This window comes from Fusarium tjaetaba (genome assembly GCF_013396195.1).
Source record: "Fusarium tjaetaba strain NRRL 66243 chromosome Unknown NRRL66243_c0000250, whole genome shotgun sequence".
NCBI classification, from domain to species: Eukaryota; Fungi; Ascomycota; class Sordariomycetes; order Hypocreales; family Nectriaceae; genus Fusarium; species Fusarium tjaetaba.
In genome coordinates this window covers 60535-79257 of record NW_023501446.1, presented here as the reverse complement: position 1 = coordinate 79257, position 18723 = coordinate 60535, and the positions used below count along the sequence as shown (strand labels likewise).

Here is an 18723-nt window from a genome sequence, read left to right as displayed (position 1 = left end):
AGCAAACTGACTGAAGTACAAAGGGTCGACTTTGGTAGAATCTTGAAAACGGAGGAACATTGTGAACAGGACTACAGCTGAGTCTCCAATGACAGCTACACTACTTTCTGACTCTGATGGGACCATAAGGGCTAACGTCTCTGGCACTGATAAGACAAAGTATACCAATTGAGACAGGAAACTGTGTCTGTGATGAGTGACGAGAGTCGTTGAGTCCAGTGGGAGGTTTCTATTGCACTGTTTGCAGTGCGACTCTCCTTGTTGCATTCATAAGAACGAAGCTGTCGGCTCATGAAAGGTTCGCTAAAACCCACAATTATATGACATGAAACAAACGGAGATATTCGCTTGAGCGAATTGTAAACAATTGAGAGATTTGAAATGGATTATGAAGCTCTGTTTGAGGAGTCTTGTCAATGTAGCTTCCACCTGGACCGTAAGTGACAGGCTGATCCGCATCACCTTCTGGCTCTGACAAGTGCGAGGAGCTTCTCACCTCGCCACCAATGACTTTCCTGAATGCCTAGTGAAACAGCGAAAGATGGCAATGATTAGAGTTGTACGGAACTGAAAGAGCAGTAAGATTCATTGCGTCGCGTGGCTCCCTTGTACTGAATCATAACGCGAGTAAGGCCTTGAACTGTTATATTAAGACAAGCTTCCGGACGGCTACTGTACTCTACATCAGCTATCCTACCAACACACACTTGAGTGAATTACAACTACCTACACGGAATAACATCCCGATCCCATTTATCCCCGTCTCCAGACGAAATCATGTCCGAAGAAACCCCCCAAGCCAATAATCCTTCGGAGAACTTCGCAACAGGCAATGCGCCTCTGGCCCTTGATTCGAATGCAGCCATGGGTATGGCTGCGTATGAGCCAAGGTCCGAACCTCCGAGCGAGCCAAACCATTTCCCACCAGAGTTTGCGGCCGAAGATACACCCCAATTCTTCCATCAGGACGTGCCCGAGAATGTGCATGTGAATGATCATTATGGACCTGATAACGGCAAATCTTGGGAACGCATTCCTCGGGAGCAAGTGTGTGGCTACAACATACCCCCGGAAGATGAGCTAGGAAGCCACACTGGAAGTAGAGTTCGTTTTGATGAGAACTTGCCTAGCAGACGCTCAAGAGAGAACGAGTCCCGGAGAATGGGCTCGCACGGAGGAGGCAGTCATCGAGGACAATCTCACAGAGAGGAGCCTCACGGAAGGGAGCCTCGTAGAACGGACGATCGCGACAAGAAATATCACAAGAAGGAATCTCACCGCTCAAAAACATCCGAATCTCACAGATCGTCGTCTCACAAGAAGGACTCACACAGATCAGAGTCACGAAGGTCGGACTGTCAGAAGGGGGACTCACACAAGTCATCAAAGAAGGAGGACTCTCACAAGAAAAAGACGATAGACGCTACGCCCAAGTATGGACGCATCTCTTTTAGCAAGACTGTAACCCACTATGTGCAACAAACTGATTATGTCAGAAATCCGGTTGACACAAAGAAAAGAAAAAACTGAAGGTAGACAGCAAGACGTATAGGAAGGAGGCATAGTAACGATTTAAATCAATACAGACGCGAGAGTCTCCTAAACTTACATGTAATTTCCTGAAGTGGCATGACTGCAAGTGGTGAGCTGTGAATGGCGGTGGCTAACGAAGTTAGATGTGAAATCACGGCGTGTTTTAGCTCTGAACAAGACCAAGTACCCGCCACTGGTGAAGTTCACACTGCGCAACTATAGTCAAGGGTAATGCCCAATAGTGATGAGATTGGGGTCCTCAGAAGGGAGAGATGTATGAGATCGACCCATGACTTGTGAGAAAAACCGCGGTGAACATAGATCCCAGATGGGTCATAGTATATTGTATCTAAGCAAGACTATCTGGATTCATTGCCGTTACGCACCGGCAGAGGATCCAGCCGTTACAGCGCAAGAAGTATAAATATCGTTATTTCTTGCGCAATTAGTGTAGTCTCGTAGTAACACATTTTTACAAAAACTGAGCCTAATTCGTGAAAACAATGCCTAACAGACGCTTCCCCCATTTATTTGACATTCCCGCCTTCGTCGCACACGGCAAGGCTATTGAAGAAATCACGAAGAAACTCCATACAGTCAAGTTCAAGAAGGAAAAGCTGAAGAAAGACAAGGAGTATATCCAGAAGGAGATTGAGGAATTAGAAAAGGGTGAGGGAAATGACGAGGGAAGAGATATTGGAGAGGACATCGCAGAACTTCGAAAAGAGCTGCAAAAGCTTGACGACAAGAAACAGAAATTGAAGCTTAAGAAGGAGAAACTCAAAGAAGAAAAGAGGAAGCATCAGAAGTCAATGACCAGGCTACAACAGAGATAGATATTTGAGTCGTTGAGATGGGTAGAATCGTAGATTTTGAACTGGTAGTCTAGCTTCAAGAGAGAACCCGCATTTTCACTTAATCACGAGCAGTGTCAACTGTTGTACAGCATGATGATAGTCATATTACCGTGTAGCCAAGCTCTCCTGGTAATCACAGAGCCCCTTGGCTCTGAGCAAAAGATTGGACTTCTGGGGAATGATTGTGCGTGGTGAACAACGTGTGCCATGGGCACAGAGGCACTTGGGAGTGATGAGGCTTGACTTCTCACAAGAGAAAACCATCTGCGGTTCACCTACAGGCGACAACAGAGTCGGAGTGAATGAACGTTCTAGGGAGCACTATGGAGGTTTATATTTGGAAGGGATTGGAGCTAAATGTTCGTATACAACCAGATCTTCCACGTCAGAACTCAAGAAAAACCGCCGCTATAGCAAGATAATCTCAATCATATTCTCTCGTATTCCAGCCTGTATATCCTGCCACCCACTCGCTACAACAGTGGTGTCGTCTCTATCAAAGAACAGAAGCACCGACTCAGATCACTCAACCAAGTTCCGACAGGATGTTTGATAAAATTCTCGGCAGGCGAAAAGCTGTCACCTCTTCCACAACACATAGCGAGACTGAGAAAGGGATAACAGAGAGATTCGAGGAAGCCAACTTTAAAATAAAGAAACTGGAGTTTGATAAGGGACGCATCCAGAGGAGGATCGACACGCTATGTGACGGCAGGGATAAGCTGGAAGGGTTTCTTATAAGTGCCAGGGCGAGAGAGAAGGAAAGCAAGCTGAAAGGACGAGAAGTTCAAATGAAAGAATCAGGGAACCGGGAGAGGTGGTGTGAGCATGAAATTAGAAAGCATGACCGTGAAATCAAGTCCCGGAAGGACATGTTGAAGAGCTTAGATGGGGAACAGAAGACGTGGCGTCTTGAGCTGGAGAGGCTCAGGGATGCTGAGAAGATGGCTCAGAGGTTGGCAGCGAAGGTCCGGAGGAAATGAGCCATGGTACTGGGGAGGCGGAAACAGTCTCAAAGTAGATAAAGAATCTCACAGCGTGGACAAAAGTCCTTCTGGGGCCTTTACACGAGATGCCTGTAATCGCCAGGTTACGGTCAAAGGGTGAGCATCATGGTACAGCAGCTGGTTGTTAATCAACACATCGTAATATAGACGGCAAAAGCGAATCCATAACTAGGTGCTGATAGTCCTTCTACTTGTTAGGTTCTTTTAATGAACATCACCTTTACTCCTGAGCATTACGATGAAATGAACAAGAGGAGTCACTGATCAGGAAAGTCATCTTGCGTCTCGGTGACAACAAAGGTGTAGGGAGCTGATTTACTGTAAGGCTGCGGGATGTCCCTGAATAACAAACGGCTGCGGAAGAATTGACAACTAATAACTGATGGAAACTGATGGAGTTTCAAGTTGTGAATCGTAGAGAAATCAGGGACCAAGCTATTATATTAATGCCAGACTCCTTGGTCCTGGAACGCGGACACACAGTAGAGATCTACTCCTCTTAACAAAACCTCTTCTTGAAGTTGTCTATTATCTTTGACAGGCAAGAGCGCCGTGGCAGATAACTATCACTCGACGAGTGACATAGCCACGACAGGGTCCGACGAGATGCCCGCAACCGTCTCGCAGAACGAAATCTGTACCAAGAGCAAACCTCCTGCGGGAGATCAATCTGACTCTGGACCAGAACATACCAACAAGAATTGCCTCGTAGAGGACAAGCGTACAAGAGAAGCGAAAACGAGCCAGGGAAGAAGGTCAGGTTCAAGGAGGACCAGCCAAAGATGGACTTAGAAGACAAGAAACCTCATAAAGGACACAATCATAAGGAATCCGCGTCTACGAGTTACAGGTTCAGTCTTTGGGATGGGGAGATCATCAACGAGATGAATAATTGCTTGATCAAAGCCAAAGCAGATCTGAAACGTGTGCAAGCTCGAGTGAAAGAACTCGAAGATAAGAAGAAGGCGCTACTCCGAGAAGAAGAAGACTTGCAAGCCGAGATTGCTATGCTCAGGGGAAGTAGAAAAAAGAAGCGGTCTTTAGCTCTGTTTATGGATATACCTTGAAGCGTAAGCAGCTGTTGTCTGTTTCTCAATCCAGAGCGAAGGAGGTTGAAAGCCTTAGGGAGCAAAAGAATATAAGACCTTGCTTAGGGTCCCTCTATAAAAGGTATCCTAAACTAGTCCTAAACTTATACTAAGTTACTTGAATATTTTTATCACTTAGGCTAAAGGTCTAGAGTTTTATTTTGTCCCTTAGGAAGCTAAAGGCTAGTGATTTATCTGTCATTTAAAGAGGAACGAACCTGAAAATCAAGGTGCCAGTAATGCAATGATTGTTTCTTGATCCTCGAAACTGTTCTTGTTGCTTTATAATCCAATCTCATGCTGTTAGGACACCAGCGCCCAGCATCTCCACTACCAAGGCAGAACCTCCAACTGTCGAACCGTCAACTTCTTTCCATAGATCCCTGTCCGGATCGAGGCCTTTATCCAACAAGTAGCGAGTATACCGTTGACATCTTCCCTTCACAGCGTACCAAAGGAGTTCCTTGCCATGCTCATCAATGAAGGCAGGTTCTGCTCCCAACCGTTCCGTCATCAAGATTGCCATGTCATCTTCCCGAGCTAGTGCCGCCGTGATAATCGCATGATGCCTCGTCCACCTTCTAACAAGGGGGTCAGCGCCGCCCTCAAGAAGCAGCATTAAAGTTGGCATGTCTCCTCGTATCACAGCCATCTCCAGTGCATCAGCACCTCGCGCCCCAGTCTTGTCTTTTCGAAAAACGTCTTTTTCAATAAAGAAACTTAGGATGTCATGCTGAGAGGCACCCACGGCGACATGCAGTGGGGTTTCGCCCCAGCCGTCGCTGTCATCAATGTACGCCCCGCTATCGAAGAGCAACCTCACGATATCGAGATAGCCTCTTCGCACTGCCAGCAGCAAAGGCGGGACATCGCCTTCCACGTGAGAGTTTGGATCGACACCTTGATCTAGCATGAGCTTCACCAGGTCATAACTACCAGTCGTCACTGCAAAGTACACAAGATTATCGCCAACCTTGTTCCTGCGGTGAACATCAACACCTCTCGCTAACAGAAGGTGCACAATGTCCCAATACTGTTGCCTGACTGCTGGAAACAAGGCAGTCTCGTCCTCATTATTGATGATGTAGTTGACATCAGCGCCTTGATCAAGTGATCTCTCCACTACTGAAGCGAGGCCCTCTTTAGAACCCCATTGGAGCGCATTGCACCGCCAGTGCGCATCCTCATGATAGACAAGATCATTGGCAATGTGGTGGAAGCGTTTGTTGGTCTGGCAGAAGGCGTTGAGGTCAGAGCGTACCGATAGATTTTGTACAATCAGTTCGATGATCTCTGTTGCTAGATCTTGAAGCAACATAGTAGCTGATTTTATTCTGCGACAGCTAGAATGCTTGGGTGAATCAGAGGGAGAAATGAATCATTTGGAGTGGTGAAGGAATAGGCGAGACTGACGTGAGACTTTGGATCACCGACTTCCGATGATCACCGGAGGATCGGGCAAGTTCTATATATGGAGCTTACGTGTGTTCTCACATACGCGGCAGCATCAATGCACCAGAATAGACATTTCAGTAAACATGGAATCAGATGGTTGTAAAGGAGAACACGGCTCACACCACCTTATTCACTGTAAATTTCTGTTTATTCTTAATCATGACGGCACAAGAAAAGATATCAAGCAGCTGGTGTTGGGCGCCTGATCGATTTGAAGCCATTCCCAAAAGCGCTAACCTGATCCTTCGCTCTCATCGAATCTCACCATGCTGACCATACCAAAGTGGCAAAAGGCTCACTTAAATCCAAATAACCTCCTTTGCTTTCTTGTTCATTGCTTCGATGCATTTGGGGCATTCCCTCGAGTCCATGTACTCATCTCGTGAGTCGATCTCGATTTTGCATTTCGCTCGGGGAGACTTCTTCTCGTCGCATGGCGTTTCGCTCTGCTGGTATTTGATCAAGTAGTCACATTTCTTATCGTTGCAGTAGTATCTCACGAACGTGGTGGTGCACATGTTGACGGATTTCAACCTGTCTCGATTTACTGGGAGTGTTGGATCTGCTTGGTTGGGTTCCTGTCGAGAAAACACGAGGGAAACAGTGCCGTATTTATGCCCAGAGGGAGGGAATGGGCCGTGATATGAGCTGATCACAATAGCTGCAATAAGAGGTTTCATATAACTATTCAATGGTGATCCTCGGAGACATTGAACAGATGATATTAATCGTTTATTAATACGGAGATAGTGACTAACTCTTTATAACCCCCTTAGTGATTCAAGTCACTTCTTCTCCTTCTCCTTCCGTTTCTTCTCCACGCATACAGGACAAAGTATTGGGGAGAAGTATTCGTTTACTATCTTAACCTCAGACTTGCAAAATTCTCCCCGTGGCGTCTTGCACTCCTTCACGGTCGTGTCGTCATGACTGAGGGTCCAGCAATCTTGGCATTGATACCGGATGCTGGTTGTCTTGCACATGGCGGCAGTAATAGATATCGCAGTGGGAAGCAGATTATGTTTTATATGTAGGAAGATTAGTTTAATGAGTTTATTTGAGATATAGCGTGCCAGAAATCGCGGAGCTGGCTGGAATTATATACTGCGCCCTAGGCTGTGACTCGGAGCTCACCAATACGGACTCGGCATTGAATCTACGAGGCATACGACTCACCAGATACGAGTACCCCAAGAGTATATCGATTAGAGGTCAATTTTCATTAAATTGATAAATAGTGATCAGCCCCCGCCTCCGTACACCGATTCGCCATCGACATCATTTGCTGTCAGCCTTCTTCTTCTCCTGGCACTTATAGCAAAAGTCAGAAGATAGGTAATCAGTCTTCTCCTCAAACTCGGCTGTACATCCTTTTTCCATATCTCCTGGGGTCTTACATGGCACACCGTCTATCCTGAACCCGATCTTGTAGGAGCATACCTGACACAAAGATGAAGTATGTATAGTTCTGCACATATTTGCTCAAAAAGTTATATTCGTAGCTAGTTGTCTTGATGCGTTCTTCATTTGTTAGAAGTTTTGGATTTCCAATTTCATGAGAGAGGAGGCCTCAAGCCTGGTTTATATAGTTCGACACCGATATTATCACTGCCATAGCTCACGCTGACTAAAGAAAAGAGACTGAAATTTAGACGATGGTGATTAACGCAAGTCTACTATAATTTAAGTGTCCAGCTTCTCCTCAAACTACTGAGACCACGCTATCACATCTCATGATTACCGTAAGCAAGCAGTGCCTTCAGCTTCTCCTCCTCCTCCTTCTTCCGAGCCTCTTCACAAGGGCCACATTCTTTATGGAGGAGCTGGTCTTTCGAATCATAGTCTCTGACGCATCTTTCTTTATCACAGAATTTATCAACAGTCTCTGTGCTTATCAAATGACCACAATAGCCCCAGTATCTAAAAAATGTGGTTGTGCACATGGTTAGCTGAACGCAAGAAGCTTTGCTATTCTTGATATAAGTTTCGCGAGAATGGTCGAGGATACTGGTGTTTATACGATAATGCGATAAGAAATATTGGAAAGAGACTTTGAGAGAGTGCTGAAAGCTTGATTTATATACTTTCAGCTTTCGTAGGTGTATCACATCGAATTTGAATGCTCAGTGTGATCTGGAAGTAAGATAAGAAGGGATCACCTGCACACGTGCTTCCATTCACCGACCGCTGATACTTGTATCACTTGAGGTAACTTTGAATGGACTTCTCCGCGAGTCAGTGTATCAGTATCTGAATACGATATAAAGCCTGCAAATAACCTCTCTACCTACTTATGATATGCATTTCTCCGTTCCTCGGTTAATATTATAACTTTAAAACTCTATAGTGTTTTTCTTCCTCTCCTCCTCGTCCAGCCTTTCCCTCTTAATAAAGCACGTATTGCACTCTATAGAGCCATCCCGATTATCCTCAAGATATTTCACATGGCAATACTCTGTCCCTTGTAAAGCACACGGCCTGAATTCTCTGCCTGAACTGAGAGCATGACCGCAGCAGCCTATATACTGTAATAATGCACTGTCACACATCTTGAATTTTATTGATAGCTTTGATAGATTTTAAGTTAGAGATTTATTACGTAGCGGGTATTTTCGGTTTGAGGGTTTGAACGTGTCGCTCATTTGCAAGTCGAGTAACCCAACCTTTTATAGAAGCATTTGGTCACCTTTTCAGAGACAGACATGGAACAGTGAAGGCATTTATTCATGTACGAGGCCTCTTTTATGGTATCCTACGCGCCAAAGATCATCATAAAATCTGCTGAAGAAGCTGTCTTCTCATGCCTGATGCTACCAATACCCGCAATAATAAGTCTACCGTTGTACATATTGGAGACCAAGGCCAGTAACTGTAAGGGAGCATATCATGAGAATCACAGACGTTATTTATGTGAAGATTGCCAATAGATTTGTTTTCTGGTTTGGGATGGGAAAAAGGGAATATTATGGAAAAAGCCATTTTGTCGCGACCGGCCGAGCTTAAACTCCTGAGGAGAACTCCATACAACGGTCCAGATACACTTACCCGTCACTACTTGATTGCCTTCTTGAGTTCCGCAGCCTGTAGCTTCAAGATAGCCAACCAATCTTTACCAATATTAGCATACTCGGCAAACCCTGCTGGGTCGTCCAAATACGAGTATATGATGTCCCAGTTAAGTGCCAGGAGAGGACCCATAATAGGAATCAGACCCAGTCCTGCTCCGACAATCTGTTTGACAAAGGTTGACCATGCAGATTTATCAAGAGGCGCATACACGAAACGAATTCCCTCATTTATTGACGTCCAATCGTTGCCCTTTCTGTGAAAGTTTCCAGTATCCCATTGAGTAACAGAGTGGTCTTCCGCATTCAGCGAGGCTCCTTCTCGAAGAAGCCAGATAGAGTCAAAGCAGATATGTGTGCCATCGGCACGACGGGCGACTCTATCCTCTGGGATGCACAAGGAGGCCATTAGTGACTGAACGTTCAGGCACAGAGCGGCTCCCAAGTAGCCCAGTCCCCGGCCGTTGGTGATGTCTACATGAATAGGCTCATTGTCCCAGTAGTTCTTCAGGGTCAAGCCTTGTGCGGAGAACTTATGGAACTGAATGGTCCCAAGTCTGCTGAACCCGGGATAGCTGGGATCCTGGAAGATTTGGGGGAAATAGAGTGCTCTGATAGGCAGAGTTGGATCGACAAAGATGTACTTATGGGACTTTATGTTGAAAGCCAAGTAGGCATTCTGATCTGTTCCGGCGTACCAATAGTATGTACTCTGCCCATCATTGTGGACGAAGGGACTTGGCGAGTCAATGTAAGTGCTACCACTGGTGTCTTCAGTATCGTTGTAGAACACTGAAGTACTGGCAAAAGTTCCCAAGACGTCTCTGAGTGGGGAGTGCAAGTATTCGAAGTTTCCCCGAGGCCAGTTCGGCTTCTTGATCTTGTTGGAGTTTCCAGCTTGATCATAGACTCCGTTAATGACAACTTCAACGATGAAGGTCTTGTAAAAGCCCGATTCAGTCTGCATTCGCTCTGGAAGCGCAGAAGTTGCGGTATAACCTATTCCGGTGGGTGGGGAATAAGCATCGCGAGCTTGGGGACTAACGCCCGAGCCATCAGATGTGTTTGGTGGCTCTTGCGATGCATGGCTTCGCTCATCAACGGGAGGCTGTTCGACAGATGTATCGGCCATGACGAAATAAACTGTGGAATTGTTTTTGGAATGCAGGTTGGTCTTCGAGTATGTGTTATCTTTAAAATCTGTAAGATGTTGCAGATAAAGCCTTTTTGCCTAGATTTCCGAGAGACTTTATATGTTGAATGGGAATACGAGAAGGGCAATGCGTAAGCTGTACCGACGGACTTCATATTTGCGGCTGGCCTTCTCTTGCCTCAAACGTTTTGTTCTGCATCTGAGGCCTCCCTTCGGACACGGCAAGAATCTCAACGCCACTACCTGACGTAGAGATGCGCCATGTAGGACTTTTGTACTGCATGTGGCTGTTCCGGCCCACCAAGCCTGAGATGTGATAGAGCAAGGGGCGGTGGGCCAGACAGCTCATCCAAGACCATGTAGATCCATACGTAATACATATGGTGTGTATATAGGAACCCACTGTCTTCCCGACACCACATTCTTATGTGACTTACGGTGAGTCTTTGGACGCTCTAAAAGGTGGCTGTAATAGCTGAACAGGTTTTCGGACTTGCACTCGACAGTACCAGCCGGTTCAGTTGTACGGAACTCGTCTTCTGTGACGGCGTGGCTGCTTTGGGGTGACCGTGGAAACCCCGGTTGGTTCACGGGCCCATAATGTGTCTGGACAGGCATCTTCTGAGCTTATACCGAGAGCTGAGATGAGGCGATTGCCGAATGTTGGGTTACAGATTCAAGCTCAAAGGTTCAGCTATTCTAGTACTCTTAACAGCAGCTTCACTGGCACAGCCTTAGGTTGGATCTCTTGGAAAAGAGGGCATTTTATTATCCAATATCTGGCTTCTTTAGTCACAGCTAAACTTGAGGTAGATTCAGCTTGACTGCCGTAGAATTGCTACTCCTCCGGGTTCTGAAGGACCAGAGATAGTAGCTCAGCGAGTTACTGTGCTACTCAACAGACCATCCAGCCACGGGTGAAAACCAACGAGAACGATACACCCATTGCGAGAACGAGATTGCCCTTGGTGCCTTGGCTCCTGGTGTCAGATTCTGTACCTGCTTTGAAAAGTAGCCCTTCCAATCAGCTTGCACATAAAGGATACCAGAGCTCTTGTACAAGCTCAGTGACTTGACATCAGCCCTTGGCAAATTCTTATCATGAGAGCTGACTGGCTTGAATCCCTGCATGAATGGCTGTTTCAACACTTCTTCCCCGTGCAGAAATGAGGCCGAAGTCAAATTGAAGAGATGGAGGTCCAGATCTGTAGATATAAGGAGATGTCTTTGGCCAGGCACAGGTGTGATATCATGTCCTCCGTCCCACCATGAATCGTCCCATTCCTCAGTGAGCATTTTAGGGGGGCCAATGGGTTCAACTTGAGAAGGCTTTTGAGAGAACGAACCATCCCTATACTCATACCTATTCAGCTGAGCCGTCGAGGGACATTTCCCGTGAGGAGGTATATCATTCCCGACAGCCCAAAGACTTTGGGTAGCTTGGTCCCATGCAAGACTGTGCACTGCAGGAAGACCACCGAGCTCTTGGAGAAAGCCTGGATATGGGTCCGATGTACCCAAGGATGTGTTGACGATCTTGATGTTTCCTGTTGTTTCATAGGAAGTTGTTGCTATGGCGAGCTTCCCATCGGGCAGAGGCTCAATGCCGTGGGTTCCTCCCAGACCGAATTTATCCAAGCACATGCCGAAGGTTATAGCCTTGTCTTTGGATTTGTCTTCGGGATAATGGTTGATGACAACGACTGCATAAGCAAAGACTGCCACGACGCTTTTACCGTGGTTCGCCCACTTGACGTCTGTCACGGAGCCTCCGTCTTGCAGGCACTCATTGAGCTTCTTTGGTATGTCTTGGTTAACGAAATCAACCTTCGTCCAGTTCCACGATGTGTTGCCAGAAGTATCGTGGATTGTGATTCGAGCAGGATCGTATTGACCTGTGATAATCTCAGGAGAAGCCTCTTGAGGGTGAAGGATATGCTGGATTCCATCGGTGCTTCCATTGGCAAGGACGAGATTGGCAGCGAGTATAATAAAGAATGCAATCTGAAGATGCCACCCGAAAGACACGGGACACATAGCCATAGTTACTTTGGAGTAAACAAAACTTGGTAATGTTAGATGAAAACTTGATACACCGAATTGGGGAAGATGGTGACTAGAAAGAATAGCAATGGATCAATGCTAAGGTCTGTTGACATCAAGTACTGGAGGAAAGCTGGAGGGGGAGCTACGTAATGATAATGCGGCGCGATGATGTTGCCAGCTGAAACAAGTATATGAACGAGACACGGCACAAACAATGCGCAAACCATGTCACTCAAGACACGGATCAAATATGCATGTGTGTCATGAAGCTCGACCAGGACTCGCTGGCGAATCGTTCCAGTTTGGGCTTATGTAGCGGCATAAACTTTGGTCAGAAATATGAAAGATCAGCCCGCGGCATCACACACAAAATCATATGTGAAATGTGACAAAACAGGGGCACTAGAAATATGTCTCGGCTCTCTGGCTTCCCGGAAGCCAATGGCGTTATGCGTGGCATATCAATTCCCAAAACTGGACAGATCCAAGACACGGCCTGAGCCGAAAGTTAGAATTTCACAGTCAATGGGTCGAGTGCTGAAATCGCTCATATTTTGTGTCTTCGTATAGGTGTTGACCTGCAAAGATCATCGTTTTTCAGCTCAGCCCTTTCAGCCACTTGACTCCGAGCGGCATCACAGATCTGCCGAAATAGGTGGCATGCAGGTCGATTCAGTACAGATCAACACGGCATGAATTTAGCGCGTATTGACTCAAGCCAATAGAAAGTCAACGGCCGACGCTCCGTGACCCGCTGGACACTTCGATATGACAGCTTGAACCGGGCCGTGCCGAGTTGTGAACGGAGTTCTACTGATAGTTAGCGGCGATGATCAATCGCTGGTACTGTCTGAATGCATTTCAGCTTCTGACGCGAGGTGTGCTCCTCGCATTCTAGCTTCTGTCAATTGTGACTTCTTTGAGGGATCAGGATGATCTTTTAGTTGTCCAGGATACTGGTCGATCTGCGGGCCGGTATGACTCTGCGGCAGGTCTATAATGGCTCATGTGACGAGAATAGTGACCAACTATGCAAGAAATTGGACCGCACACAATCATTGAGCAAAGACAAGTGCGTCCTGTAGCCTCTTCATGAGATCTGCATTTCCGTCGGAGCTTAGGTGATCAAAGATGAGAGGAAGGCATACCCAGTTGTCCGACTTCAACCAAGACACGTAAAACTCTGGGACATGCTCCTTAGATGACTATTTTAAGGTGGTTTACTATCATGTCTATTCTCGAGTAACCTAGATGAAATATACATCCAGTGGTCTGAAGCATATCGCGAAGTTATAACCGGCTTGCCGCTGCTAGCCGATATCATGCGCGTAGGAGCAATGGGAATCTCCCCTGTAGTGATGACAGTATGACCATAATCATTAGGATTGGGTAGGTTTGTCAGCAGTCTGCGCCCTAGGTTCGTCCGAATCTCCACCCGAAAGGTAGAGAAACCGTCAGATGTATGGCTTATCGTAGAGATATCAGTGCGAAGTCGGAGGTTTCGTCCGAAGAAGGATTCCGTTATTATCGACTCATACGTATATAACCTCAGCATAAGCTGATTATAATGCTTAACATTATCTTCACTCGCACCCAAGACTTGAAATGGATTGTAAAGACCAGAAGCCAGTCATACTTTTAGTTCACGGCGCTTGGCACCGACCTTTCCACTACCGTCTCCTTATCCAAGCTTTCCAGCAACAAGGCTTCACTGTCCTTGCACCGCCGCTTGCAAGCTCCGGCTACGATGATTCGGTCGATGGTAAGACATACCACGATGACGTAAAGAGGATCCACGACGCCGTTTTACCTTACATCGATAGTGGGAGGAAAGCAATCGGTATTGGTCATAGCTATGGAGCTCTCCCTCTTACAGTGGCGATTGAAGGTCAGAGTATCGCAGAAAGGGAGCAAATAGACCTTGCTGGAGGCTTCGGCTCTGTAATTTATGTGGCTCCAACTCCTGTCCTACACAAAGGCATTTCCATGTATGAAGCTGCAGGCGAGCATCGCAAGACCCCATTCTTTCATGATATATCAGTACGCCCATACCCGACTCAGCATCCGGTTCAACGAACTAATTGGATATTAGGACACACGTATGCCACTGAAGCTGAACAGGGTCAAAGAAGCATTCCTCTCAGATATTGAGCAGAGCATCTCGGATGAGATCATCCCTACACTTTGCCATCAAAGCAAAGCTCCCTTCGAAGTTCCTATCGTTTGTACCCCGGCAGACTTGAAAATTCCCAAGATCATGGTAATCTGCAAGAATGATCCTGTCTTCGGCAGGGAGATGCTCTTGGGAGTGGCCCAGAACTGGGGCGCCGACACTTTGGAGATCGAATCTGGACATAGTCCGCATCTGGTGGAGGAGCACAGAAAGTGGCTCGTGGAGCTTGTGTCGCAGGAGGCCAGGGAGATGTGAAGCAACGATCAAAGTTGCTAGTGTTTAGAGATAGCATGAAAGATACGGTCTAGTTAAAATACAAGACTTAAGTTTAATGTAATAAAATAAATTCTATAAAAGGTATCTTAAACCTTTTTATCACTTAGGCTTAAGTACCCGAGTTTTGGTTCCTCCCCTAAGCAGCTTATTCCAGATTTACATCCGACGTCAACGACAGAAGGAAGCCCCGGATTCTATCTCGCCAAGATACCGGCCTCGGTCAGCATGATCTCATATCTTATGATTCCGACCTTCGGATGAGTCTGACAAAGACCTAACGTTGAAATCTGACTCATATTATTGCTTACCCACGTGATATCCCTACCAAGCTACAGCAGTCCTTCAACAATTCACAGAAAAGTGACGATGAGTTTTAATATTCGCTGCAATAATCAATCATGGCGACCACTTCCTCCGGCAAAGCTATTCCCAGAATCGAGGACCTCATCTCATCATACTCGATCCTCACCTCCCTAGCTCCATGGCTCTCAACCCTTGACCTCTATCATCTCAGTCTGACAAGCAAGTCAGCTTACGAGTATATCCAATCGTCACCGGTGATCTTCAAGTCACTCAGTCGTCAGTGCCTCTGCGATGGTCGCGGTCTCGCTGCACGTCAAGCCTATGCAAGTCCCTATCACCGAAACCGCATGGCGGGTCAATCAACGCTGAGCCCTCATCTCACGGGTGATGAAGAGATCGAAGTACGATTATACCACACCAAGTGTGATGAGACGGGTGCCTTGCCATGTTTGAAATGCGGTATCAACGTCTGTGAAGAATGCCGTTGTTATCCCCGTGCAGCTCCGCCAAGTGCATATCCGAATCGCCGACCGCACTTGAGAGGAAGTTATGAGCTTGATAACATTATCTGTTTGTGTGAGGATTGTGACGCGAAAACTGAGAAAGAAGTCGTAGGGAAGTTTTTGAACGAAAGATGTGATTGCGATGTCTATACGAGATGGATCTGCGTCAGATGTGAAGAGGAAGAGCGCAAGACGTCGCGGAAGTATTTTGCGGAACGAACAGAGATGGAGTGGAATTGGATTGTGAGGGAGGATATGGACTACGGAGATGATTTCGAGCCCTCAAAGACGCTTCATGATCATGCGTTTGAACGAGCAGTATGAATCCCGACCAGCAACGTTGACAGGTAGGCTAACGAGTTGATCCAGTTTTGGTGTACTTGCGGCAAGACAGTTTCGCACAGTACAGTACCGCGTTGTATGTGGTGCAAAAGGCGTCATCTACCAGAAAGTCAATGGTACCAGGAACGTCAGGATATTGGCTCGAAGCATCCTTTCTTCGATAACGTAAGTTTTCAACCCCAAGCCGTACCGGCGTATCCTTTCTTACCCTTCCGGGCAGGATCCTGATTATCCTCGATGGGTAAGTGATGACGATAACAAGTATCCGACTCCCTATCCAAGGTTAGGCTACCTTCGTGCAGGGGAAGATGGAAGAGACTCGAATCTTGTCACTGGGTTAGCAGGGTAACCGTTGTTTCTGGATGGCGGTTGGCCCGGTAAATGGTTACCTGAAACAGTCAATTGAACATCCTCCGTATTTGCTTGCTTTAAATAAATTATTGTACATCATCTGTGTCCTTCCAGCTCTGTGAACAGATTTCTCCCAAATTTGTCCTCAAGAAACTCCCTCACTTCGTACGATGACGTCTCTATCACCTCCAACGACTCCTTACGGCTTTTACGCCTGTTATATCCTCCAGGCTTGAGAATGGCAAGACCATCAAGGCTCGTCACGCGCGATAACGCAACATACTTCAAAGCCTGTTCCCATGCTTGCGAAAGGTCAGTCATGACGTGAGTCAGCGTCATGCCCTGAGACTTGTGAATACTGACAGCCCACGCCAACACCAGCGGGAGTTGTGTCCTGTACAGCACAGAGTAAGGCTCCGTTGCTCCGAGCGTGTTGACCATACACCATGGATATATCGTGCGTGTAATACCGTTGTTGAACCGAACGATCGGCCATTGCCTAATACGGCGCTTCTCTGCGTACTTTCTGATCTTCCTCGCCCGCCAGTGGGGTACCAGTAAGAACATCTATATTCGAGGTACTGGCCTTCTTGGAGTTTGGGAGTTTGTCAGGGTGATAGGGTTCCCACCCGACGACGATGCCTTGGCTTCCGTTGACTAGGCCTTTCTCTGTATCGAGGTTGATCTTGAGCATGACCAGTGCGTTGACTTTCATCTCGACATAGGCATCCAATGGACTGTCTTTGCACTGCTCTAGAGTCATATCCACAGGCGGGAAATCGGAATATCTGTCATTTGTTGGTTGATTGTAATGTGCGAGTTCCGTATGTTGTGGTCTCCAATCGAAGCCGTCGATGGCTTTATAGACAGTACTTCTTCCAGGCAGAGAAGCGAAACAATTTCGATTCTCTTCCTGCACGGATCTCTTGTAGGCAAAAAGCTTTGTCACGTTCTGAAAATTCGGATCGTCGGGATTTTGCCTGAGCAGCATTTTCTCTTCTGCTTTAGAAAATGGTATGCCAAGTCGACACTTCTGAAGCATTCTCACAAAAGATTGATCCGACTGACGATGAATCTCTTTCAGATGAACATGAGTGAAACTGGCTTCTTCCCAGGCATCGCTCCTGAAGGCCCACTAATCCTTGACATAAAATGGACCACAGGGTCTACTCGAGTTACAGTTCCACTCAGTTGGGTTCCGTTTAGCATCCGCAATTGTACGTGAGCCACAATACATGCAGTTTTCAAAAGGCTTGACTGGAGGTAACTGACAGAAATCGCCAGTGACAAGAAGTTGAATGCCGCCGAATGCTGGAGCGTTGGGGCTGTAGTCGTTGTGTTGGAATGACCAGCATCGTGCACTCTTGAGGCATTCGTTCATGCGCTGGAAATGATGGTTTTCAAACATACTGATCTCATCAATGATAAGAACATCCGTCTCCTCCATGCGCTTCTTGACAGTTGGGCGAAATTGTGCATCACTTTTGAGCTTACTCACGGGGAGCTTCATAGCGTCAGTGATCCTACCCATGTAGGACCAGGTAGTCACGCCATTGACTCCGAGGGCGGCTCGACCAGTAGGCGCGGTGATGTGAACGACTTTGCCCTGCGCTCGAAGCTTCTTGACTGCTGCTTTCAGAACTGCGGACTTGCCGCATCCCGCTGAGCCAGTGAAGAAGACATTCCTTCCTGACATGATGAGATCGAGAAGGTCTTCTTCACTGGCTCAGGCTCCAGGTCAACCTCAGGCTCCAGGTCAGCCTCGGACTCCGAGTCAACGGCCAGGAAGTCGTCCGCATCATCGACGGGACCACTGGTCGAAGGATAAGACGGAAGTACGGGGATAGGCTGTGGCTGCTGTGGAATCCGTTGTGGGATTGGCTGTGTCCTTGGCTGTAGCATATGCGGTAGGATCTGCTGTAGAACCTGCTGTAGGATCCGCTGTGGGTTCTGCTCCCGTGGAGATTGCTGTAGGGCCTGCAGGAGAGCCTGCCGTACGATCGGCTCTGGGATCAGCTCCCGTGGAAATTGCTGTAAGATCTGCTGTAGGGCCTGGTCTGGGGAGAACTGCGGTGGAAACTGCCGTGGTATCTGCTGTGACCTTTGCTGTAGGATCTGCTGTGGGCACGGCTTGATGAGTTGGCTTTGGGCGCCTCATCTTCGTCGGATGAGGAGATGCTAATGTAGGAAGACGATCTCTGAACACGCTTGGGTCTGCTGGTAGATTTCGGTGCTTGCGCATTGGTGTCGAGTTTCCTCTTGAGAGGTGCTCTAGGGGAGTCCTTCTGGGGGAAGGAGCTTGGGGCAGGACCTCTCATTCTCGGCACAGTGAGGGTACTAGTAGTAATTGGCTGGGATAGGAATGGATGAGGTAACTGTATTCGATGTCAATGCATGTTTGCGGTGAACGGAAGACTAGGGGAACCCACAAGGCACGTAGATACGCGTGAGGCACAGTGATCGGATCGATCGCGTAGATGAAGCTTTGGGATGGAAGAGAGCGGGGAGCAGGGACGCGACCGCTTTATTACGTGCCAAACTCTAAACGCGTGGTGTTGTCACGCACGTGGC

At 47.2% G+C, this 18723-nt stretch overlaps 7 protein-coding genes across 7 annotated transcripts; 3 read left to right on the top strand and 4 right to left on the bottom strand.

Moving 5' to 3' along the window:
• Positions 1 to 777: 777 nt before the first annotated feature.
• Positions 778 to 2369, top strand: FTJAE_10663 (uncharacterized protein; the record flags this gene model as incomplete). The annotated part of the gene is made up of 2 exons (XM_037343527.1): positions 778 to 1433; positions 2048 to 2369. 2 exons carry the CDS (start codon positions 778 to 780, stop codon positions 2367 to 2369), a joined length of 978 nt encoding a protein of 325 aa, XP_037202279.1.
• Positions 2370 to 4780: 2411 nt separating this feature from the next.
• Positions 4781 to 5803, bottom strand: FTJAE_10662 (ankyrin; the record flags this gene model as incomplete). Its single annotated transcript, XM_037343526.1, has 1 exon — positions 4781 to 5803. The coding sequence occupies one exon, from the start codon at positions 5801 to 5803 to the stop codon at positions 4781 to 4783; it is 1023 nt and encodes a 340-aa protein (XP_037202278.1).
• A 3188-nt stretch (positions 5804 to 8991) lies between these two features.
• On the bottom strand, positions 8992 to 10137 carry FTJAE_10661 (uncharacterized protein; the record flags this gene model as incomplete). Its single annotated transcript, XM_037343525.1, has 1 exon — positions 8992 to 10137. The coding sequence occupies one exon, from the start codon at positions 10135 to 10137 to the stop codon at positions 8992 to 8994; it is 1146 nt and encodes a 381-aa protein (XP_037202277.1).
• Positions 10138 to 11049: 912 nt separating this feature from the next.
• Positions 11050 to 12201, bottom strand: FTJAE_10660 (uncharacterized protein; the record flags this gene model as incomplete). The annotated part of the gene is made up of 1 exon (XM_037343524.1): positions 11050 to 12201. One exon carries the CDS (start codon positions 12199 to 12201, stop codon positions 11050 to 11052), a length of 1152 nt encoding a protein of 383 aa, XP_037202276.1.
• A 1608-nt stretch (positions 12202 to 13809) lies between these two features.
• On the top strand, positions 13810 to 14632 carry FTJAE_10659 (pyrethroid hydrolase; the record flags this gene model as incomplete). Its single annotated transcript, XM_037343522.1, has 2 exons — positions 13810 to 14244; positions 14297 to 14632. 2 exons carry the CDS (start codon positions 13810 to 13812, stop codon positions 14630 to 14632), a joined length of 771 nt encoding a protein of 256 aa, XP_037202275.1.
• A 419-nt stretch (positions 14633 to 15051) lies between these two features.
• On the top strand, positions 15052 to 15783 carry FTJAE_10658 (uncharacterized protein; the record flags this gene model as incomplete). Its single annotated transcript, XM_037343521.1, has 1 exon — positions 15052 to 15783. The coding sequence occupies one exon, from the start codon at positions 15052 to 15054 to the stop codon at positions 15781 to 15783; it is 732 nt and encodes a 243-aa protein (XP_037202274.1).
• Positions 15784 to 17950: 2167 nt separating this feature from the next.
• FTJAE_10656 (5'-3' DNA helicase) lies at positions 17951 to 18394 on the bottom strand (the record flags this gene model as incomplete). Its single annotated transcript, XM_037343520.1, has 1 exon — positions 17951 to 18394. The coding sequence occupies one exon, from the start codon at positions 18392 to 18394 to the stop codon at positions 17951 to 17953; it is 444 nt and encodes a 147-aa protein (XP_037202273.1).
• Positions 18395 to 18723: the final 329 nt, after the last annotated feature.